The sequence below is a fragment of the Salmo salar genome, chromosome ssa04, assembly GCF_905237065.1.
Source record: "Salmo salar chromosome ssa04, Ssal_v3.1, whole genome shotgun sequence".
NCBI classification, from domain to species: domain Eukaryota; kingdom Metazoa; phylum Chordata; class Actinopteri; order Salmoniformes; family Salmonidae; genus Salmo; species Salmo salar.
Genome location: NC_059445.1, coordinates 31096888 through 31121743, shown reverse-complemented (window position 1 = coordinate 31121743; position 24856 = coordinate 31096888). Strand labels below are relative to the sequence as shown.

Below are 24856 nucleotides of genomic sequence, written 5' to 3'. Positions count from 1 at the left end.
ACATTTCGTAGTTAAAAAGGATCTAAGTTAAGTATTACCCAAGGATTCTAGAATCTTTACTAGGCAAGAGAGTTTGGAAATGGGGCGCTAATTATTTAGGTCACACTGGTACCAGAAATAATTGAAAGGTTAAACATATGTGTTAAAGATTCTACAATCAGAGGAGCAGAAAGCTGCAGCAAGAAAAGATCAAGCAAATCAGCCCCAGTGGATATTTTTACATAAATCTAGCAAAAGGTGTCACAAGTAGGAAGTTGTTGAAATGAAAACAAAGATTTAAAGACTGTTGTTTGACTGTTTGTGCGGCAAGACGTGATGACATACTCTTTCCATCAGCCACCAGCTGCTTGCCGTTTTTGGACCACATGATTACGGCGGCGGGGTTTGCATCTGCGGCCATACACACGCCTAGCTGAAACAGACAAAAAACAACATTACAAATCAAACCAAAAGCAGCTCCATTATTAAGAACTGAACCTAGACACAGATTAATCTGTTATTTTGTAGATTTTTTGGGAGATTGAGAATGCTTTTTAATCCAGGACAAGGCTAAATTTGTGTCCGGGGAACCAGCCCTAAGAGACTAAAGTGAAAGTGTACAGTCTATATATGGATGCACTGAGAGTTCATTGCTGAATCTCTTTTCCTGGAGTGGTTACTGTATGACGGTCAGAGTAAACAGTAAACAAGAATATGTTTCTAAACACTTCTACATTAATGTGGATGCTACCATGATTACGGATAATCCTCAATGAATCGTGAATAATGATGAGTGAGAAAATTAGACGCACATATATCATGCCCAAGACATGCCAACATCTCACCATTACAATAACAGGGGAGATTAACTTTTTACTACTTTAATACACATATAAGTGGTCCCTTAAAATGGGGGGACGATGTGCAAAAAATGCTGTAATTTCTAAACGGTTCATCCGATGGATGACAATAACTTCAAATTAAAGCTGACAAATCCAAAATGCTGGAGTACAGCCAAATCCAAAACAAATGGTCACTGTCCCAATACTTTTGGAGCTCACTGTATGTCTATAATAACAATCCTTATAATGATTATGACAACATGAGGCTGTGATTACCTTTCTGATCAACTCCCCTACTATTACATTCCATTTTGGAAGAAAGTGGCCTGTCGGACTGATCTAAGGACACGTCATTTCCTGGAAATGGGATGGGCTGTATACCGGTCTAACCATGAAGGTTCTAAAAGTTCCACCGTGACAGTTGGCACCGGACTGCAGAGGCCTTATTTTAGCAACGCATCCCCAACAAACACTGCCAACCTGGATCGGATGGAGAAAAATGAAAGCGCAAAAAGTCCATCACAGGAAAAGCGTGAGCCTCATCAATAAAGATGTGACACGATTAGGTGATGTGCAGGCAGCCGTGTGTGTGTGTGTGTGTGTGTGTGTGTGTGTGTGTGTGTGTGTGTGTGTGTGCGCATCCGCTACGCAGGGGGATAAAGCTCAAAGTGGGTTGAGGAGTATTTGCAGGCTGTGTGAGCCACAGGCAGTGTAGGTATGTCAGATGATGTATAGTTTCGGGCGTGTGGGGTGGCATGAGGAATTGAACCCTCCTCCATAGGTGCGAGGCAGAAGGATGGAAGCGGGGGGCCTCACTGGGCGGGCCGTCAACAGCAGATAATGGACAAGGCCCTAGGAAATAATCCAGCTACAATACATCATGCCACACTCCCACAGTGCTGCCTATTGCAGGAGCTAGTCTTCCTATGGGTGCCCTTAAGTGGTTCACTTGGCTCCAAACCACTGGTGGCAGAGCTGCTGTTCACAACTTCATTAATGTGACTGTCTGTCCTAAAGAAACCCACACTCACACAAACCAGACACTAACAAATAAACAGACATTATACAGGGCAGTGGGGATCTCGATCATCTGTGACACTCGGATACCATTTTTAGACAGCAATAAGTCGAGGCTGTGAACCCTCACATGGCAGTCATCTTTTGATGGCACGCACACACGGTAACACCGTATATCAAGTCTGAAACTGGAATGTTTTGGCTTTGAAGTGACTCACTGCTCTCGAAGTAAGCTGTCTGAGAAGGCGCTCCATTCCGAATGCGTGTTAGAGAGAGAGAGAACGAGAATGTGAAAGCAAGTGAAAGAAAGAGAGTGTGAGAGAGAGAAAGAGCCCTTTGAACATGACATACCTCAGTGGGCATTTTCTCAAAACAGAGTCCCCCCCCCACCCTCCACCTTTTCCTCTCCTTGGATACCGTCCCTCGGTCTCTGCTAATACAAACACTGCAAGAAGTAGAAATAAGCACTAAAAGAACTACAACGAAAAAGAGTCTGGAACCAGTAAGCCTCCGCAACCAAATGGAAACTTCCAACACCACTGAAACCAGACACAAATCTCACAGGCACATGCACATGCACACACGCAAAGACGCACATTATAATAAAATCTATTATTATCAGACATAGTAACTGGGCACTACAATTTCATTCCATTCTTATGGCACTCAAGTTTCTTAGACAAAAGGACAAGCTCTTTTATTCAGGTGTTGCGAAGTACGTACCTATTTCCACATCATTCAAAGTCATATTTTTACTCTAACTTCTGTAATTAGATTGGCGTATGAACCACGCATGCCTCACCTCATCCCTTTCACGGGTTATCAGTGTAGACGTCCTTCTCGCTCTCCCTCTCTCAGAAAACACAGACCAAAAGTGCCTCAAGCAATTCAATAATGTTTCAATTGTTAGGTGAGAATAGTAATAAAAAAGGTGACTCGAGATCCATATTAAATGTACATTGCATTCTGGTGGATTGACTCCCAACAGTTTCCATCTACACTGAACAAAAATAAACGCAACATGCAACAATTTCAACATGTTTACTGAGTTACAGTACATACAAGAAAAACGGTCAATTTAAATAAATAAATTAGGACCTAATCTATGGATTTCATATGACTGGGAATACAGATATGCATCTGTTGGTCACAGATACCTGCGTGGATCAGAAAACCAGTCAGTATCTGGTGTGACCACCATTTGCCTCATCTTTTTCGCATAGAGTTGATCAGGCTGTTGATTGTTGACTCCTCTTCAATGTCTGTGCGAAGTTTCTGGATATTGGTGAGAACTGGAACACGCTGTCGTACATGTAAATCCAGAGCATCACAAACATGCTCGTCCTAGAATTGCAGGAAGTGTAATTGCTGCCTCACAATTGTGTTCCTGTCTCTGTCATTTCCGTTCACAACTTGTAGACTTGTTCACGTGCTGCTGTGCGGTTTGTTGCTAACGTTTCTTTGCTACCTGCCAACTTTACGTTTTTTACTTTTTAATTATAGTTTACATTTTTTCCCCTCGCTTAACTTTTTTCATTGAACTTTTTCACCCCGGACGCTTTATCTGGACATGGTTGTACACGACCTCCACCAGCCGAAGCTAAGTAGTAACATTAACATTATGCCTTCTATACAGGAGAACGATCGCCTTATGGCGAGGATAGCTGTGCTGCAAGCCCAGCTTCAGACGCAATCGTTAGGCAAGGGTAATTTAAGTGTAGGAAAGGATGAAACAGCGTCTGTGCCACCAATAAGTACAGATAGTAGTATAAATACCCTCGCACAGTCCCCGCAGCAGGACAATTTTCTCATGGCTTCTGGAAGGAAATGCTGTAGGAATACTTAACCGGTGTCGCTCATTCAGCCGACTTTCAACCGGTTCTCAACCGGTTCTCCCCATTAAGCAATGAGTCAGAGTCAGAGTCCGAGTCTTCTCTACTCCTCCCGTTACAGGGTCTGAGCCTCCCACCATTAGCTCTGTCAAATTGAACACCCTAGTCATTGGTGACTCCATTACCCGCAGTATTAGACTTAAAACGAATCATCCAGCGATCATACACTGTTTACCAGGGGGCAGGGCTACCGACGTTAAGGCTAATCTGAAGATGGTGCTGGCTAAGGCTAAAACTGGCGAGTATAGGGATATTGTTATCCACGTCGGCACCAACGATGTTAGGATGAAACAGTCAGAGGTCACCAAGCGCAACATAGCTTCAGCGTGTAAATCAGCTAGAAAGATGTGTCGGCATCGAGTAATTGTCTCTGGCCCCCTCCCAGTTAGGGGGAGTGATGAGCTCTACAGCAGAGTCTCACAACTCAATCGCTGGTTGGAAACTGTTTTCTTCCCCTCCCAAAAGATAGAATTTGTAGATAATTGACCTTCTTTCTGGGACTTACCCACAAATATGACCACGCCTGGCCTGCTGAGGAGTGACGGACTCCATCCTAGCTGGAGGGGTGCTCTCATCTTATCTACGAACATAGACAGGGCTCTAACTCCCCTAGCTCCACAATGAGATAGGGTGCAGGCCAGGAAGCAGGCCAGGCAGCAGGCTGTTAGCCACCTTGCCAGCTTAGTGGACTATACTCTGTGTAGTCAGCTCAGCTATCCCCATTGAGACCGTGTCTGTGCCTCGATCTAGGTTGAGCAAAACTAAACATGGCGGTGTTTGCCTTAGAAATCTCACTGGAATAAAGACCTCCTCCATTCCTGCCATTATTGAAAGAGATTGTGATACCTCACATCTCCAAATAGGGCTACGTAATGTTAGATCCCTCACTTCCAAAGCAGTTATAGTCAATGAACAAATCACTGATCATAATCTTGATGTGATTGGCCTGACTGAAACATGGCTTAAGCCTGATTAATTTACTGTGTTAAATGAGGCCTCTCCTCCTGGTTACACCAGGAGACTATATCCCTGCGCATCCCGCAAAGGCAGTGTTGCTAACACTTACGATAGCAAATTTCAATAAAACATTTTTTTTTTTTAATAACTGCATTTTCATCTTTTGAGCTTTTAGTGATGAAATCTATGCAGCCTACTCAATCACTTTTTATAGCTGCTGTTTATAGGCCTCCTGGGCCGTATCCAGCGTTCCTCACTGAGTTCCCTGAATTCCTATCGGACCTTGTATTCATGGCAGATAATATTCTACTTTTTGGTGACTTTAATATTCACATGGAAAAGTCCACAGACCCACTCCAAAAGGCTATCGGAGCCATAATCGACTCAGTGGGTTTTGTCCAACATGTCACCGGACCTACTCACTGCCACAATCATACTCTGGACCTAGTTTTGTCCAGTGGAATAAATATTGTGGAGCTTAATGTTTTTCCTCATAATCCTGGACTATCGGACCACCATTTTATTAACCTCTTATGGCTAGGGGGCAGTATTTTCACGGCTGGATAAAAAACGTACCGGATATAATCTGGTTACTAATCCTACCCAGTAACTAGAATATGCATATACTTATTATATATGGATAGAAAACACCCTAAAGTTTCTAAAACTGTTTGAATGGTGTCTGTGAGTATAACAGAACTCAAATGGCAGGTCAAAACCTGAGAGATTCCTTTACAGGAAGTGGCCTGTCTGACCATTTCTGGAACTTCTTTGCCATCTCTATCTTTTACTAAGGATCTCTGCTCTAACGTGACACTTCCTACGTCGTCCATAGGCGCTCAGAGCCCGGGAAAAAACAGAATGTCGTCATCCCAGCCCCAGGCTGAAACACATTATCGCCTTTCTCAAGTGGCCGATCAAGGGACTGTGGGCTTAGGCGCGTGACCTGGCCTCCCCCGTCTTTGTGATTTTTTCCTCTGTTTGCCGAAAAGGAGATTCCCGGTCGGAATATTATCGCTTTTCTACGAGAAAAATGGCATAAAAATTGATTTTAAACAGCGGTTGACATGCTTCGAAGTACGGTAATGGAATATTTAGAATTTTTTTGTCACGAATTGCGCCATGCGCACGACCCTTCTTTACCATTTCGGATAGTGTCTGGAACGCACGAACAAAACGCCGCTATTCGGATATAACGATGGATTATTTTGGACCAAACCAACATTTGTTATTGAAATAGCAGTCCTGGGAGTGCATTCTGACGAAGACAACAAAGGTAATGAAACTTTTGTAATAGTAAATCGGAGTTTGATCAGGGCTAAACTTGGTCGGTGTCTAAATGGCTAGCCGTGATGGCTGGGCTATCTACTGAGAATATTGCAAAATGTGCTTTCACCGAAAAGCTATTTTAAAATCGGACATATCGAGTGCAGAGAGGAGTTCTGTATCTATAATTCTTAAAATAATTGTTATGTTTTTGTGAACGTTTATCGTGAGTAATTTAGTAAATTCACCGGATGTTTGCGGGGGGTATGCTAGTTCTGAACGTCACATGCTAATGTAAAAAGCTGGTTTTTGATATAAATATGAACTTGATTGAACAAAACATGCATGCATTGTATAACATAATGTCCTAGGGTTGTCATCTGATGAAGATCATCAAAGGTTAGTGCTGCATTTAGCTGTGGTTTTGTTTTTTGTGACATTATATGCTAGCTTGAAAAATGGGTGTCTGATTATTTCTGGCTTGGTACTCTGCTGACATAATCTAATGTTTTGCTTTCGTTGTAAAGCCTTTTTGAAATCGGACAGTGTGGTTAGATAAAGGAGAGTCTTGTCTTTAAAATGCTGTGAAATAGTCATATGTTTGAAAAATTGAAGTTTTTTTGTATTTTTGAGGAATTTGTAATTCGCGCCACGCCTATCATTGGATATTGGAGCAGGTGTTCCGCTAGCGGAACGTCTAGATGTAAGAGGCTAAGTTTGCAATTGCAACAAATAATCTGCTCAGACCTCTACCAAGGATCATCAAAAGCTGTGCTATAAATTCTTGGACAACCCAAAGATTCCTAGATGCCCTTCCAGACTCCCTCTACCTACCCAAGGACGTCAGAGTACAAAAATTGGTTAACCATCTAACTGAGGAACTCAATTTAACCTTGCGTAATACCCTAGATGCAGTCGCACACCTAAAAACAAAAAACATTTGTCATAAGAAACTAGTTCCCTGGTATACAGAAAATACCCGAGCCCTGAAGCAAGCTTCCAGAAAATTGGAACGGAAATGGCGCTACACCAAACTGGAAGTCTTCCGACTAGCTTGGAATGACAGTACCGTGCAGTCTCGAAGAGCCCTCACTGCTGCTCGATCATCCTATTTTTCCAACTTAATTGAGGAGAATAAGAACAATCCCAAATGTATTTTTGATATTGTCGGAAAGCTAACCAAAAAGCAGCATTTCCCCAAGAGAGGATGGCTTTCACTTCAGCAGTGTTAAATTCATGTACTTATTTGACGAAGTCTGCATATTTCTCCAAAGCTCAGTTATTCTGAATCTGCACAACACTGCCAGGACCTAGTATCAAGGGAGACACTCAAGTTTTTTATTACTATATCTCTTGACACATTCATGAAAATAGTCTTGGCCTCTAAACCTTCAAGCTGCATACTGGACCCTATTCCAACTAAACTACTGAAAGAGCTGCTTCCTGTGCTTGGCCCTCCTATGTTGAATATAATAAACGGTTCCCATCCACCGGATGTGTACCAAACTCACTTAAAGTGGTAGTAATAAAGCCTCTCTTGAAAAAGCCAAACCTTGACCCAGAAAATATAAAAAACTAAAAATCGGCCTATATCGAATCTCCCATTCCTCTTTAAAAACTTTGAAAAAGCTGTTGCGCAGCAACTCACTGCCTTCCAGAAGACGATGTATACGAAAACGCTTAAGTCTGGGTTTAGACCCCATCATAGCACTGAGACTGCACTCGTGAAAGGGGGTTACCTTTAAATGGCGTCAGACCAAGGTTCTGCATCTGTCCTCGTGCTCCTAGACCTTAGTGCTGTTTTTGATACCATCGATCACCACATTCTTTTGGAGAGATTGGAAACCCAAATTGGTCTATACGGACAGGTTCCGGCCTGGTTTAGATCTTATCTGTCGGAAAGATATCAGTTTGTCTCTGTAGATGGTTTGTCTTCTGACAAATCAACTGGAAATTTCGGCGTTCCTAAAGGTTCCGTTTTAGGACCACTATTGTTTTCAGTATATATTTTACCTCTTGGTGATGTCATTCGGAAACATAATGTTAACTTTCACTGCTATGTGGACGATACACAGCTGTACATTTCAATGAAAGCCCCAAAATTGCCCTCCCTGGAAGCCTGTGTTTCAAATATAAGGAAGTGGATGGCAGCAAATGTTGTACTTTTAAACTCAGACAAAACAGAGATGCTAGTTCCAGGTCCCAAGAAACAAAGAGATATTCTGTTGGATCTGACAATGAATCTTGATGGTTGTACAGTCATCTCAAATAAAACCTTGGCGCTACTCTGGACTCTGATCTCTCTTTTGACGAACATATCGAGAATATTTCAAGGACAGCTTTTTTCCATCTTTGTAACATTGCAAAAATCTGTCCAAAATGATGCAGAATAATTAATCCATGCTTTTGTCACTTCTAGGTTAGACTACTGCAATACTCTACTTTCCGGCTTCCTGGATAAAGCACAAAATAGACTTCAGTTAGTGCTAAACATGGCTGCTAGAATCTTGACTAGAACCAAAAGATTGGATCATATTACTCCAGTGCTAGTCTCTCTACACAGGCTTCCTGTTAAGGCTAGGGCTGATGTCAAAGTTTTATTTTTAACCTACAAAGCATTACATTGGCTTGCTCCTACCCATCTTTCCGATTTGGTCCTGCCGTACATACCTACACGTACGCTACGGTCACAAGACGCAGGCCTCCTTACTGTCCCTAGAATTTCTAAGCAAACAGCTGGAGGCAGGGCTTTCTCCTATAGAGCTCCATTTTTATGGAATGGCCTTAAGTCTTTATTGAAGTCTCATCTCTTCAGTAGGTCCTATGATTGAGTGTAGTCTGGCCCAGGGGTGTGAAGGTGAACGGAAAGGCACTGCAGCGACGAACCGCCCTTGCTGTCTCTGCCTGGCCAGTTCCTCTCTCTCCACTGAGATTCTCTGCCTCTAACGCTATTATGGGGGCTGAGTCACTGGCTTACTGGTTCTCTTCCATGCCGTCCCTAGAGGGGTGCGACACTTGAGTGGGTTGAGTCACTGACGTGATCTTCCTGTCTGGGTTGGCGCCCCCCTCGGGTATGTGCCGTGGGGGAGGTCTTCGTGTGCTAATCTCTGCCTTGTCTCAGAGTAGTAGGTTGGTGGTTGAAGATATTCTTCTTCCTGTGCCTTGGCAAAGTGGTTGGGGTTATATCCTGCCTGTTTAGCCAGTGTCTCCCGACCCCTCCTGTCTCAGCCTCCAGTATTTATGCTGCAATAGTTTATGTGTCGGGGGACTAGGGTCAGTCTGTTATATCTGGAGTATTTCTCATGTCTTATCCGGTGAATTTAAGTATGCTCCCTCTAATTCTCTCTCTCTCTCTCTCTCTCAGGACCTGAGCCCTAGGACCATGCCTCAGGACTACCTAGCCTGATGACTCCTTGCTGTCCCCAGTCCACCTGGTCGTGCTGCTGCTCCAGTTTCAACTGTTCTGACTGCGGCTATGGAACCCAGACCTGTTCACTGGACGTGCTACCTTGTCCCGGACCTGATGTTTTGGACTCTCTCAACCGCACCTGCTGTCTCTAACTCTGAATGATCGGCTATGAAAAGACAACTGACTTATACTCCTGAGGTGCTGACCTGTTCCACCCTCTACAATCACTGTGATTATTATTATCTGACCCTGCTGGTCAACTATGAACGTTTGAACATCTTGGCCATGTTCTGTTATAATCTCCACCCGGCACAGCCATAAGAGGACAGGCCATCCCTCAGAGCCTGGTTCCTCTCTAGGTTTCTTCTTAGGTTCTGGCCTTTCTAGGGAGTTTTTCCAAGCCACTGTGCTCCTACATCTGCATTGCTTGCTGTTTGGGGTTTTAGGCTGGGTTTCTGTACAGCACTTTGTGACATCGGCTGATGTAAAAAGGGCTTTATAAATAAATTTGATTGATTGATTGCTCAATGGGTGACATGCCTGGTGAGTATGTAGGCCATGCTAAAAACTGGGCCATTTTCCGTGCATTATCATGCTGAAACATGATGATGGCGTCGGATGAATGCACCGACAGAGCGGAAGTGGAGAGAGTCAAAGTTGCAGGTCCATCATCATATTCTGAGAGAGCAACTTGGCTTATATAACAAGGCAATTAGAAATGCCAGACGGGCTCATTTTTCTAACTTGATCACTATTAAATCAGAATAATTTGAGAGTGCTCTTCTCCACCATTGATGATCTGATAAATCCTACCCCATATTTCAGAGATAAGATAAAAAACATTAGGCTGGGTATTAGTCGAGCAAGACCTGATGAAAAGTTTGATGATATGTGTCCTAGCCTACCACGCAAAGGCGCTATGGATTTATTTTCCCTGGTTGACACAGACATGTTCGGGAAAGTGATATCACATTCACAACATAAGCCTTCTGCCTGCCTTCTCGATCCTATCCCCACCACCTTCTTCAAAACAGTTTTTAATTACATATCTAAATAATTCCAAGCTATTGTTAATCATTCCCTGTTCACAGGCACTTTGCCCACAGCACTAAAAACTGCTAACTTGAAACCCCTTCTGAAGAAAAGTAATCTAGCTCTTAGCAATTCTCAGTCAATCTCCAACCTTCCATTCTTAAGCAAAATTCTAGAGAAATTGGTGTTCATACATCAAAATGATTTTTTAAGTGCCAACTGTATTTTTTTTAAATTCCTAATCTGGTTTTCAGGCCCACCACAGCACAGAGACATCCTTAGTTAAAGTGGTAAATTATCTTTAAGCCAGCACAGATGCCAAACAGATCTATGCCCTTGTACTCTTGGATTTAAGTGTTGCATTCAACACTGTTGACCATGATGTCCTTCTGGACAGACTGGAGAGGTGGGTTGGTCTAAATTGGTTTTATTTAACAGGTTGAGAGTTTTTTGTCACCCTTGGTGAACATAACTCAGAGAAAATACATATCACATGTGGCATTCCGCAAGGTTCGTTTTTGGGTCCGTTACTGTTCAGTTTATATATATGTTACCCCTTTGCAGCGTTATCAGAAAGCACAGCATTGATTTTCACTGCTACGCAGATGATACACAACTTTACTTTTCTGTGTCCCCTTGAGGATTTTAGCTCCACGGATAAATTATTAGACTGTATTAGTGATTTAAATACATGGACGGCTCACAACTTCCTCCAGCTAAATCAAGAGAAGGCCGAGGTACTTATTGTTGGAGCCAAAGCACAGAGAGAGAATATGGCAGCACACAGGCAATAAAGATAAAACACCAGGTAAAACACCTAGGTGTTATTTTAGAACATGAACTACATTTCAAATCACACATTAGGAATGTGATCAAAATAGCTTTTTACCACCTGAGAAACATTGCCAAGGTGCGGCCGTTTCTCTCTCAGGCTGATACAGAGAAACTCCTCCATGCTTTTATTACAAGCAGGCTTGACTACTGTAATGCTCTCCTGTCTGGTCTACTCAAGAAAGCCATTGGTCAACTGCAAAACATAAAGAATACTGCAGCAAGGGTACTGATCAAGAACAGACGGAGAGCACACATTACAGTTTGTGTAGAAATTTTTCGGTTGTGCAAACCCAGTTTCATCAGCGAGACGGGTGGCTCATCTCAGACGATCCCGTAGGTGAAGAAGCTGGATGTGGAGGTCCCTGGGCTGGCGTGGTTTCACGTGGTCTGCAGTTGTGAGGCCGGTTGGACGTATTGCCAAATTCAATAAAATAACTTTGGATGCAGCTTATAGTAGAAACATTAACATTAAATTATCTGGCAACAGCTCTGGTGGACATTCCTGCAGTCAGCATGCCAATTGCACGCTCCCTCAAAACTTGAGACATCTGTGGCATTGTGTTGTGCGACAAAACTGCACCTTTTAGAGTGGCCTTGTATTGTCCTCAGCACAAGGTGCACCTGTGTAATGATCATGCTGTTTAATCAGCTTCTTGATATGGATGGATTATCTTTGCAAAGGAGAAATGCCCACTAACAGGGATGTAAGCAAATTTGTTTACATTTTAGGGAATTAAGCTTTTTGTGCTTATGGAACATTTCTGGGATCTTTTATTTCAGCTCATGAAACATGGGACCAACACTTTTAATGTTGCGTTGATATTTTTGTTCAGTATTTATAGTTGGTGAGTTGGGGCAGAAGTCTGCTATGTTCTGTGTTAAATGTGTTCTACTTACCGACGTCAGTTTGCCGTTCTCCAGCTCTTTGGCTTTGTCTTTTATCTGTGGTGGCAATGGCTTCTCTGCAAAAACAATAAACAATAAACCGGTGAATAATGTAAATGTTATACTCAATGCTCAAATGTAACCAGTAATACTACTACATAGTGTAATGAATGGATGACGTAGGCTGGACTTATGGTTGGTTGGCAATATGACGACAAGTTGCATAAAATTAGTACTATTTTCTCTATGGAAATAAATCCATCTATACACTCTCATCCTGCCTTCAGGGTGGTGTCTGACATACCCCATGAAACCAGGCCTGAAGGTTCCCTTGAAAAATGTAATGTCCGTAACTCTGTAATGCTCCCATGTGATTCACTGACACACACACATAAGACAATGTTTCGATCAGGATCATATATTTGTTGTTTCTGCCTGCACCTATAGGCTATCCACGAAACGGAAGTGACCTCTCAGGGGAGAACAAGTTTGTTACAGTGAAGCGAAACCTTGTCCTTGCGTCTCCATCCAAAAGTTTGTAACTTTTCTAGACTTTGAATATGTCATCCAGTGCCTAGGGAGACATGTTGTCATCACAGCTTCCACTTGAGGTCTGAGATTAAATGTTGATTTCAATCCACCCACTATTTTCAATCTTTTCAAAGGCTTCTCAAGCTCGCCACGAGCGCTCTGACAACAAGGGGAAGCTTAAAGATGCATCCATTTTCTTCTGTACCAAATGAACATAACCAAGATGTAGCTACTACTTACTGTGGACCAAGACGTCGACAGGGTGCTCGTCCAGGTTGGAGCCGTACACAACCATGCAGGTGAAGGTCCTCTGGTCCACCAGGGAACCCCCCTGGATCATGAGGCTGGAGTTGGCCGCGATGCTGACTCGGTCCTTGTAGCCGTCCATGGCCTGGATCTGGGCCTCCTCCTTGTGCGCCTGCTTGACCAGGAGGTCTCTGTAGGTGCCGTCATCCATCTCCTGATTTGAGCAAAGCGACAGGGGACTTTCACGTTAGGTTTCACGGTCAGACTTCAGCAATTCAGACACTTTCATCGTGAGCCAGATTTGTACAGACAGATGTGTTGACCTTGAGTCAAGAGTAGCCTTCACTGTAATTGTGTTCATGTATTTTAAGTACAGTACCAGTCAAAAGTTTGGACACACCTACTCATTCTATTTTTTTTTTTACTATTTTCTACATTGTAGAATAATAGCGAAGACATCAAAACTATAAAATAACCCATATGGAATCATGTAGTAACCAAAAAGGTGTTAAACACATAAATCTATTTCATATTTGAGATTATTGAAAGTAGCCACCCTTTGCCTTGACAGGTTTGCACACTCTTGGCATTCTCTCAACCAGCTTCATGAGATAATTGAAATGCATTCCATGTGACTAACAGGTGTGCCTTGTTAAAAGGTAATTTGTGGAATTTCTTGCCTTCTTAATGCGTTTGAGCCAATCAGTTGTGTTGTGACAAGGTAGCGGTAGTATACAGAAAATAGCCCTATTTGGTACAAGACCAAGTCCATATTATGGCAAGAACAGCTCAAATAAGCAAAGAGAAATGACAGTCCATTATTATTTTAAGACATGAAGGTCAGTCAATCTGGAAAATTTCAAGAACTTTGAAAGTTTCTTCAAGTACAGTCGCAAAACCATCAAGCGCTATGATGAAACTGTCTCTCATGAGGACTGCCACAGGAAAGGAAGACTCAGAGTTACCTCTGCTGCAGAGGATAAGTTCATTAAGAGTTACCAGCCTCAGAAATTGCAGCCCAAATAAATGCTTGATAGAGTTGAAGTTACAGACATCTCAACATCAACTGTTCAGAGAAGACTGCGTGAATCAGGCCTTCATGGTCGAATTTCTGCAAAGAAACCACTGCTAAAGGACACCAATAAGAAGAAGAGACTTGCTTGGGTCAAGAAACACGAGCAATGGACATTAAACCAGTGGAAATCTGTCCTTTGGTCTGATGAGTCCAAATTTGAGATTTTTGGAGACGCAGAGTAGGTGAACAGATGATCTCCGCATGTGTGGTTCCCACCATGAAGCATGGAGGAGGAGGTGTGAGGGTGCATTGCTGGTGACACTGTCAGTGATTATTTAGAAACATAGTGAAAATAGCAATAAAGAGAGAACCATGCACAGTACCCACTGGGCAAAAACTGGTTGAATCTAAATCTATGTGATGATGTTGAATCAAAATGGAAAACTTATTGGATTTGCAAAAAGTGCCTTTTGACTTTTTTGTATCTAACTTTTAACCTAAATCCAATGACATGGTGACATTCTTTGTTGATTTCACGTTGAATTCACAATAATTGACAACTCAACCAAATGTAAATCAAAACTTGACATTGAACTGACGACTGTGCCCAGTGGGTAGCGATCATTTTGATTAAACTATTACTGATTCATTTAAAAAAAAATCTTGCATGCCAAATTAACAAAATATTAACATGATTTTTAACCTGATTTTCAAAACCTTTACATTTTATTTAGAGAAATAAAATCTCTACTGTTCTCTGTGAAATGTTCAATGTTGATTGTATTGTTATGAAACTTGTTGATAGATTTAATTACTTATGCATCTAATTAATTATGTTGTTAGATGTTTACATTCTCACTTTACCCATCTTTAGCTTGTCAAAATAATAGGCGTTTTGGCATCAAGTTTCAATAATAGAGATAACTGGAGGACTCTAGATGGATATAATTACTTTTAACATAGACATTGCCATTGAGGTCTTCCAATATTTAAAAATCAACTGGGTGGGGATTCCTATGGGCTGGAACTGCTCAGACAATGCACTCAGAGAGCATTATCTTCTTCAAATTGGGTTGCAAATCAAAGACTAAGGGCTTTATTTAATCCGCAATTAAATTTAAAGGCAGACTGCATTCACGATAAACACTGCATGTCGGCTCAATCGGAAATGATCTTTACATTTCTATCACGGAATCTGTAACACTTCAAGACCAAGATTTATACCAGGACATTGGTCCCAAAATATAAACCCAGACTCAGTAAGTTGAGACCATGACAAGTTAAATACCAAATTGATGTGGTCTCAAGAGTCCATGGGCCCTTTCTTCAATTGTAAGAAACTCAAGTAGAGTGAACTCGAGTATAATACAGTACAGCACAGTAAAGTACAGTAGAGTACATAACAGATGAGTACAGTACAGAAAAGCACATTATAGACATCTGTGCTTTGGCCAAGTAGATGTCAATGTTGGAGAAGTTAGAGCCCCCCTGCTAGCTATGCATCTCAATACTCTACACTTTTTCCTGAAGTCTGCACTTTCCACTACCCTCTGTAGCTCAGTTGGTAGAACTGCCCGTGCTGTCAAAGACGCCATAATGGCACAGATACAAAGATGAGACCTCTATATATCTCGATGATGTCAATTGTTTTGTTTGTGACCATTTTGGTTTGGAAAATGTTTACTTATTTTGGACTTTAAAGAATCCCCATAGCTATCTTTCATTTGGACAGATCCCAGCAAAATATATATATTTTAGTAACAAAATCGTACTTTACATATTTCTTGATATATTAGATGTTAGGTAAAATATATACCAATTTGCTCACTCATTTTCTCCTACTCACCATGTGGCCATGCTGGAGAGAGGTGCAATCCCATCACCTGGTGATATTTGTAGGGATGTGGCTTAAAGTACATTAGTTTAAAGTGTGTGTTTCGGTAGTGACATCAAAAGGTAGGACAGCATTTTTTTTTGAAAGATGTTTAACAATAAACTACTAATTAGATCATTATCATTCAATGTAATAATAGAAGAACTCAAGATGTTCTATTGAAATAAAAAATAATACAAAAATAATGAATTGCTTCATTCTCAATGATGAATTTTAGGAGTTAGGGTTTGGGACAGCCACTTCTCAAAATAAATAGGTGTATAAAAAATGACTTTGGACGACATTTTTTTAAACAATATGTATGTTATTGCCTTAGATTGAATTACAACATATCATGAGACTTAACAGTTTTTAAATCATTTTTTGGGGGGGGGGTGGGACTGCAATACAAAGGGGTGGAACAGGGCTTCAACCACCAAAAACTTGTTCCATCTCTAGGCGCTGTCTAGACCGCCTCATTAATGATTCATTACTGTTGTTGTCATGTTCTCTTGGATAATAATCATGTGGAATGTGTGTGTGTTAAATGTGCTGATTTAAAATCAGTTTGTTTGACTTCAACTTTTGGATGAGTAGTCTCCACCTACATATGTATCTGGAACAGACAATGGGAGACAAATGACAGTAAAAAGACTACTTACATATTTCCATTTAGTGAAGATAAGATCCTTAGGCTTGGCAGCTCCATTATTGCACGGCACTTCGATCGTCTCTCCATACAAGCCTATCACAGTTACTGTGCTACGAACTGAAAAATGAAAAAATATGTTGAAAGTGCAACACAGGATTTTCCACAAAAAATGGCATTGTAATTTCAGAAAATGTCCATAACATACATACACTATATATATACAAAAGCATGTGGGGACCCCTTCAAATGAACTGATTCAGCTATTTCAGCCACACCCGTTGCTGACAGGTGTATAACATCGAGCACACAGCCATACAATCTTCATTTACAAACATTGGCAGTAGAATGGCCTTACTGAAGAGCTCAGTGGCTTTCAACATGGCACCGTCATAGGATGCCACCTTTCCAAAAAGAAAATGTGTAAAATTTCTGCCCTGCTAGAGCTGCCCCGGTCAACTATAGGTGCTGTTATTGTAAAATGTAAACGTCTCAGCCGCGAAGTGGTAAGCCACACAAGCTCACAGAACAGGACCACCACGTAGTGCGTAAAACATTGTCTGTCCTCCGTTGAAACACTCACTACCAAGTTCCAAACTTGGAAGCAACGTCAGCTGGAAGCAACGTCAGCACAATAACTGTTTGTAGGGAGCTTAATGAAATGGGTTTCCATGGCCAAGTAGCCACTCACAAGCCTAAGACCATTATGCGCAATGCCAACTGTCGGCTGGAGTGGTGTAAAGCTTGCCTCCATTGGACTCTGGAGCAGTGAAAACCCGTTCTTTGGAGTGACGAATCGTGCTTCATCAGCTGGCAGTCTGGCGGACTAATCTGGGTTTTGCATAATGCCAATTGTAAAGTTAAGTGGAGGAGGAATAATGGTCTGGGGCTATTTTTGATGGTTCGGGCTAGGCCCCTTACTTCCAGGCAAGGCAAATCTTAACACAATTCTGTGCTTCCAACTTTGTGGCAACAGTGTGGGGAAAGCACTTTCCTATTTCAGCATGACAATGCACCCGTGCACAAAGCGAGGTCCATACAAAAATGGTTTGTTGAGATCGGTGTGGAAGAACTTGACTGGTCTGCACAGAGCCCTGACCTCAACCCCATCAAACACCTTTGGGATGAATTGGAAAGCAGACTGCAAGCTAGGCCTAATCGCCCAACATCAGTGCCCAACTTCATTAATGCTCTTTGTGGCTGAATGGAAGCAAGTCCCTGCAGCAATGTTCCAACATCTAGAGGAAAGCTTTCCCAGAAGAGTGGAGACTGTTATCGCAGCAAAAGGAGGACCAACTCCATATTAATGTCCATGACTTTGGAATGAGTTGTTCGACGAGCAGGTGTCCACATACTTTTGGTCATGTAGCGTATCTGGCGCGAATAGTGGAATGATAGTGTTTCACAGTATTACTTACCCACCAGTGTTGTGATTGGCTGTGATATTCGCCTATTGATTTATCCTGCCGGAGCGGCATCTGCTGTCAAACTGGGAAAGCTGTTCTGACTTTGGGGCCCGTGTTATCTAGTGGAAATCACTAATTTCCTGGTTGCAAAGATTCTACACTGTTCGCTCAATTTCAGTTTATGTGAGAAAACAAGCACTGAATAGTGAAGGGAATCATTGTACCATCTAAATTCCTGTGAAATATCTTTCCAATAACAACAAATATAGTTTTAACAGCTGTTTGAAGCTGGTGGACAAAAACCGCTGTGGAAGCTGGTGGACCTAAACCGAAAGTAACTTTCGTTTTGACAACAGATGCCACTCCAGCGGTAGAAATCAATAGGCAAATATCACAGTCAAACAGTACACTGGCTGGTAAGTATTACTGTGAAACAAAATCATTCAATGCAAAAATGATGTGTGCAAATCCTATGTGTAGCACCTTTTAAATGGAGTATTATTAAACTCTTTAGAGCTCTATGGGGACCGCATAGCGGTAGATCACTGTGGGGTACCTGGACAAGGTCATGCAAAACAAAGCCACCTGGAAAAGGTTTAGGATGGCAAACAATGCAAGCAGGGGTGCTGCAACTGAGTAACATAATTCTAAGGTGCCGCATTTTTGGTGAAGAACTTCCTGACCAAACCGTTTCCATATATTTTCCATTTCAAAGTGCTTCTCTGTGAGTAATATGTGACAGTGGTAAGCTAGGGTCCAACACCCCGACGAGGCAGCTGAGTCACACTGCCATCCCTAACCATTTCTTTCCAGGAAAACAGAGCAGGCCCTATGGTAGAGGTTGCCATGGTGACAATGAGACCCCGCCAGGCAGCGAGTTGGACAGCTTTAGGAGAGGAGATGAATGGGACAGGTCAGAGGGAGCAGGACTGGAGGGATCTTCTCGCTCCCACCACTTCTATAGGTTCCTTGCTGTCTTTGAGCTTTTATGCCAAAGAAGCAGAGCAAGGCAGAGTTCAAATTCTGGTCATACCAAAGCAATAAACTATTGGCAATCCCAACAGAAATCAACAGTACACAGACAAAGTGGCATTTGCACTTGTCTAAGTAGCCTCGTGTTCCCATTCTATTTACACTCTCAATATCCCATGCGTAAGTGTATTACGGTGCTGATGAAAAAAATAGGCGCATGTGATTTTGGTCACTTAATATAAGACACGAGGTACAAGACAATTCAGCACAGAGCTTATAGTTAAGAGTATTCTAAATATAACTTCTAAAAAGCACAAGAGCCATTTGAGGAAGTGGTTTGAGTGTCTGATTCAAGGTCCCTTCAATAAGTTCATTGTTTGGGTCAGAGATATACATCAAACTTTATTGCTTGGAATTTGAGAAGACGCTAACCTTTCAAAGTGAGTGTATGTGAGAGGGACTCAAATGGATTGTGACCAACTGTTTTTCTCCTAATTCCATTTACACAAAAAAAAACACAATATGTATTTCACAAAATAGAACACATTGACATTTTCCAGACCTGGGTCAAATGTTCTTTCAAATACTTTAGGTGCACTTGATGAATGTAGCGAACCGGGAATGCTGGTTTGAACAGCCCAGTCTCATCCGAGAATTAAATGAAGCTGCCTCTGATAACCCCATGCTGAGCTGTCTGGAATTGGAGGGGAAACCTCCAAGTATGATAAGAGCAGCATGTGCAGTCAGCCCACTGCTCCATGTAACCCATGAAAGTGTGTCTGTTCAAATAAAAATAAAATACTCTCCGACTAGTAACTGCCCTTCTTCAAAAACAAACCCTGGCAACTGATTCTGACCTGCAGCAATGGGGTTGTTCCCACTGGTTTAAAACTGGTTGAATCAATGTTGCTTCCATGTCATTTCCACGAAAACGGATCTATGTAATGACGTTATATCAATGTGGAAAACTAATAGGATTTGTAAAAACTCAAACTTAAGGGAATTTGTCTTTTTTTTACCCAACTTTTAACTAAATCCAATGACATGGTGAAATGTTTTATTAATTTCACGTAGAATTCACATTAGTTGACAACTCAAACAAATGTAAATCAAAACTAGACGTTGAACTGATGTCTGTGCCCAGTGGGTTTGCTCTGGCTGAGAAGTGCTATGGTTTTATCTTGTACAGGTGATTGTGCAACCTAACAAATGAATGCTTTTGACCAGGGAACAGATGTTTATTTGCATGTTTATTTCCTCAAGCGCATACTATACTTGTACTACGAGGAAAGTGTCGGTGGACAATCTTTCTTTACTGTCAAATTAGAAGTAAACTATATGGATTTGTGTAAAGAACTAGAGTTTAACTCATTCCATGCTTCACGCATGGAATGATGTTTCGTGATTTCTTAGAACTTATTCAGAATGATGATACTGAGAAATGTACTTTGACAGCTTTTGAATAATTTAATTACAAGGCTCAAAATATGATGGAAGTTTGCCTTCATGTGGTTGTACAGATGTGTGAATAACTAAAAACATGAAGGAAGATAAAAGTCTGCCTTCAAGTGTTCAAGGAGTGTGAAAAAAAACAACAGCTTGGTGTGAGGCTAACATTTACAATAAATTCACCTGTCAAAATAAAAATATGTCTATGTGGAATAAGGGATTAGCTGCACAAGGAAATTACACATTTAAAAACAATAATTGTTCTATCAAGCACAATCACAAACAATTCTAGAAGTATCTTATTTGAAACAAGAGGCAGAAGTCATGAATGGTTATAATGGCACTATAATTCATTTAGTCTTCAGTAGGTTTCTTCAAATGTGGTGAACATTACCAAACCGTGCCAAGTAGTCAGACTACAGCATATACTTGCAATGTAAATGTGACCCGTTTCAGGAAACTATGCGTATGTCGCAAGTCACAACTTCACAGGAGAGCCATTTTAACATTATTTAAAAAAAAATGTTTTAACAAAATGCGTTTTTTGGCAGAAATGCCTTCTGGAACATGTGAACTTTCATGTGCCTTAATAACAAACTTGTATACCATCTGTAAATATGATCAAAATTGTTAAATTACAAGCCTTGTTGGTTAAGCCACAGAAAAAGTGGCAACCTTCCCACTAGCCATGATTGGCTGAGATAATGAGAGGGCTGGACACGCTGAGAAAGGAGTTCAGATTGGTATGCCATATAAACTCAGCAAAAAGAGGTAAATATTTGTATGAACATAACAAGATTCAACAACTGAGACAAACTGAACAAGTTCCACAGACATGTGACTAACAGAAATGGAATAATGTCTCCCTGAACAAAGGGGGGGTCAAAATCAAAAGTAACAGTCAGTATCTGGTGTGGCCACCAGCTGCATTAACCTCTTACATCTAGACGTTCCGCTAGCGGAACACCTGCTCCAATAGCCAATGATGGGCGTGGCGCGAATTACAAATTCTCAAAAATACAAAAAAACTTCAATTTTTCAAACATATGACTATTTTACACCATTTTAAAGACAAGACTCTCCTTTATCTAACCACACTGTCCGATTTCAAAAAGGCTTTACAACGAAAGCAAAACATTAGATTATGTCAGCAGAGTACCCAGCCAGAAATAATCAGACACCCATTTTTCAAGCTAGCATATAATGTCACATAAATCCAAACCACAGCTAAATGCAGCACTAACCTTTGATGATCTTCATCAGATGACACCCCTAGGACATGATGTTATACAATACATGCATGTTTTGTTCAATCAAGTTCATATTTATATCAAAAACCAGCTTTTCACATTAGCATGTGACGTTCAGAACTAGCATACACTGCCGGTGAATTTACTAAATTACTCACGATAAACGTTCACAAAAAGCATAACAATTATTTTAAGAATTATAGATACAGAACTCCTCTATGCACTCGCTATGTCCGATTTTAAAATAGCTTTTCGGTGAAAGCACATTTTGCAATATTCTAAGTAGATAGCCCGGCATCACGGCTAGCTATTTACACACCCACCAAGTTTAGCACTCACCAAAGTCAGATTTACTATAAGAAAAATGTTATTACCTTTGCTGTTCTTCGTCAGAATGCACTCCCGGGACTTCTACTTCAATAACAAATGTTGGTTTGGTCCCAAATAATCCATAGTTATATCCAAATAGCGGCGTTTTGTCCGTGTGTTCAAGACACTATCCGAAAGGGTAAATAAGGGTTACGCGCCCGACGCGTTTCGTGACAAAAAAAATTCTAAATATTCCATTACCGTACTTCGAAGCATGTCAACCGCTGTTTAAAATCAATTTTATGCCATTTTTCTCGTAAAAAAGCGATAATATTCCGACCGGGAAAGCGTGTTTACGTTCAAAGAGAGAGAAAGTAAAAGCATGGGATCCCCTCGTGCACGAGCCTCAGTCTGATGGCCCTCTGATCGACCACCATCGAAACGCGCTAAAGTTTTTCTGCCAGCGGCTGGAATTACATCATTCAGCTTTTTCCCGGGTTCTGAGAGCCTATGGGAGCCGTAGGAAGTGTCACGTTACAGCAAAGATCCTAAATTTTCTTTAAACAGAGCCAAGAAGCCCAAGGAATGGTCAGAGAGGGTACTTCCTGTTTGGAATCTTCTCAGGTTTTTGCCTGCCATATGAGTTCTGTTATACTCACAGACACCATTCAAACAGTTTTAGAAACTTTAGGGTGTTTTCTATCAAACGCCAATAATAATATGCATATTCTAGTTTCTGGGCAGGAGTAATAATCAGATTAAATCGGGTACGTTTTTTATCCGGCCGTGAAAATACTGCCCCCTAGCCATAACAGGTTAAGTACTACAGTGCATCTCCTCCTCATGGACTGCATCAGATTTGCCAGTTCTTGCTGTGAGATGTTACCCCACTGTTCCACCAAGGCACCTGCCAACAGGTCCCAGACGTGCTCAAAGGGATTGAGATCCGGGCCCTTCGCTGGCCATGGCAGAACACTGACATTCCTGTATTGCAGGATATCACGCACAGAATGAGCAGTATGGCTGGTGGCATTGTCATGCTGGAGGGTCATGTCAGGATGAGCCTGCAGTAAGGGTACCACATGAGGGAGGTCGTCTTCTCTGTAACGCACAGCGCTGAGATTGCCTGCAATGAGAACAAGCTCAGTCCGATGATGCTGACACACTGCCTCAGACCATGACGGACCCTCCACCTCCAAATCGAACCCGCTACAGAGTACAGGCCTCGGTGTAACGCTCATTCCTTCAACGATAAACGCGAATCCGACCATCACCCCTGGTGAGACAAAACCGCAACTTTTTGCCAATCCTGTCTGGTCCAGCGACAGTGGGTTTGTGCCTATAGGCGACGTTGTTGCCTGTGATGTCTGGTGAGGACCTGCCTTACAACAGGCCTACAAGCCCTCAGTCCAGCCTCTCTCATCCTACAGTCTGAGCACTGATGGAGGGATTGTGCGTTCCTGGTGTAACTCGGGCAGTTGTTGTTGCCATCCTGTACCTGTCCCGCAGGTGTGATGTTCGGATGTATCGATCCTGTGCAGGTGTTGTTACACGTGGTCTGCCATTGCGAGGATGATCAACTGTCCGTCCTGTCTCCCTGTAGCGCTGTCTTAGGCATCTCACAGTATGGACATTGCAATTTATTGCCCTGGCCACATCTGCAGTGCTCATGCCTCCTTGCAGCATGCCTAAGGTACATTCATGCAGATGAGCAGGGACCCTGGGAATCGTTCTTTTGCTGTTTATCAGGGTCAGTAGAAAGGCCTCTTTAGTGTCCTAAGTTTTCATAACTATGACATTAATTGCCTACCGTTTGTAAGCTGTTAGTGTCTTAACGACCGTTCCACAGGTGCATGTTCATTAATTGTTTATGGTTCATTGAACAAGCATGGGAAACAGTGTTTACACCCTTTACAATTAAGATCTGTGAAGGTATTTGGATTTTTACAAATTATCTTTGAAAGGCAGGGTCCTGAAAAAGGGACGTTTCTTTTTTTTTGAGTTTAGAAGGTTTCTGTCTATTTGAACAGGTCAGTGTGTTGGGTAATCCTGTCAAACGCTGCTTTAAAAATAAAAAATGTATTCTGTAGTGGAGCTGCACAGATAAGTGTTACTCTCCACTTTCTGGAGGATCAAGTTTTGAAAATCAGTGGAATTAGAGTATGATAGCTAAAGAGATGGAGAAAACACCTGTCTCCGGATTACATCTTCAAACTAAGGGCAACTGTGGCATGGCATCCGTGACAGGGAGATGCGTACATCATGCATGATGTTGTATACAGGTAAGATAGTCTAGCATTAGCTAGCCACATTTTCAGAATAATTTTGACAGAAAGTGGTTTCATTTCAAGCTAAAGTGTACTGTTAGCTAGCTAGCTAACATTAGCTGGCTGGCTCCCTAGCTGACATTATTATTTGTATCCCAGAGCTGTTTTCTTCGCTAGTTAGAGCCTAATGTTAGCTAGCTAACATTGAACCTGGATGGTTAGCTCCCAGCAGATTCATGCAGCGTAGTAACGACATGATTTGGCACTATGTTCATTGCTGTTTAACCTGTCTGGGATAGGGGGCAGTATTTTCACGGCCGGATAAAAAATGTACCCGATTTAAACTGGTTACTACTCTTGCCCAGAAACAAGAATATGCACATACTTAGTAGATTTGGATAGAAAACACTCTGAAGTTTCTAAAACTGTTTGAATGGTGTCTGTGAGTATAACAGAACTCATATGGCAGGCAAAAACCTGAGAAAATTCCTAGCAGGAAGTGGCCTGTCTGCGTTTTTCTAGTTCTCCCTTTGCTTCTCTATCGAAACTACAGTTCCCGTGGGGTTATATAGCACTTTCTAAGGCTTCCATTGGCTCTCTAAAGCGTTCAGAAAGCGGATTGACGCGTCTCCTGTCTCCAGGCAGAGTACAGGAGCACAGTTTGTCAGTGGACTGCCTGGTGGCTAAGAGATTGGAAATGCACATTCGAGACCGCCATTATTTCTCTTCCTTTTTGAATGAATACAGCATTGTCCGGTTGGAATATTATCGATATT

The 24856-nt window shown here is 41.8% G+C and overlaps 1 protein-coding gene across 1 annotated transcript in view; it reads right to left on the bottom strand.

The window, feature by feature from the left end:
* Window positions 1-24856, bottom strand: part of cd166 (CD166 antigen homolog) — a 69242-nt gene that overhangs the window by 6548 nt on the left and 37838 nt on the right. Inside the window, exons 2-5 of the mRNA NM_001146392.1 lie at window positions 16441-16547; window positions 12885-13104; window positions 12126-12190; window positions 325-412 (exon numbers count right to left, since the gene is read on the bottom strand). Of these exons, the coding sequence (NP_001139864.1) occupies window positions 325-412; window positions 12126-12190; window positions 12885-13104; window positions 16441-16547 (480 nt within the window). The remainder of the gene's footprint in view (window positions 1-324; window positions 413-12125; window positions 12191-12884; window positions 13105-16440; window positions 16548-24856) is intronic.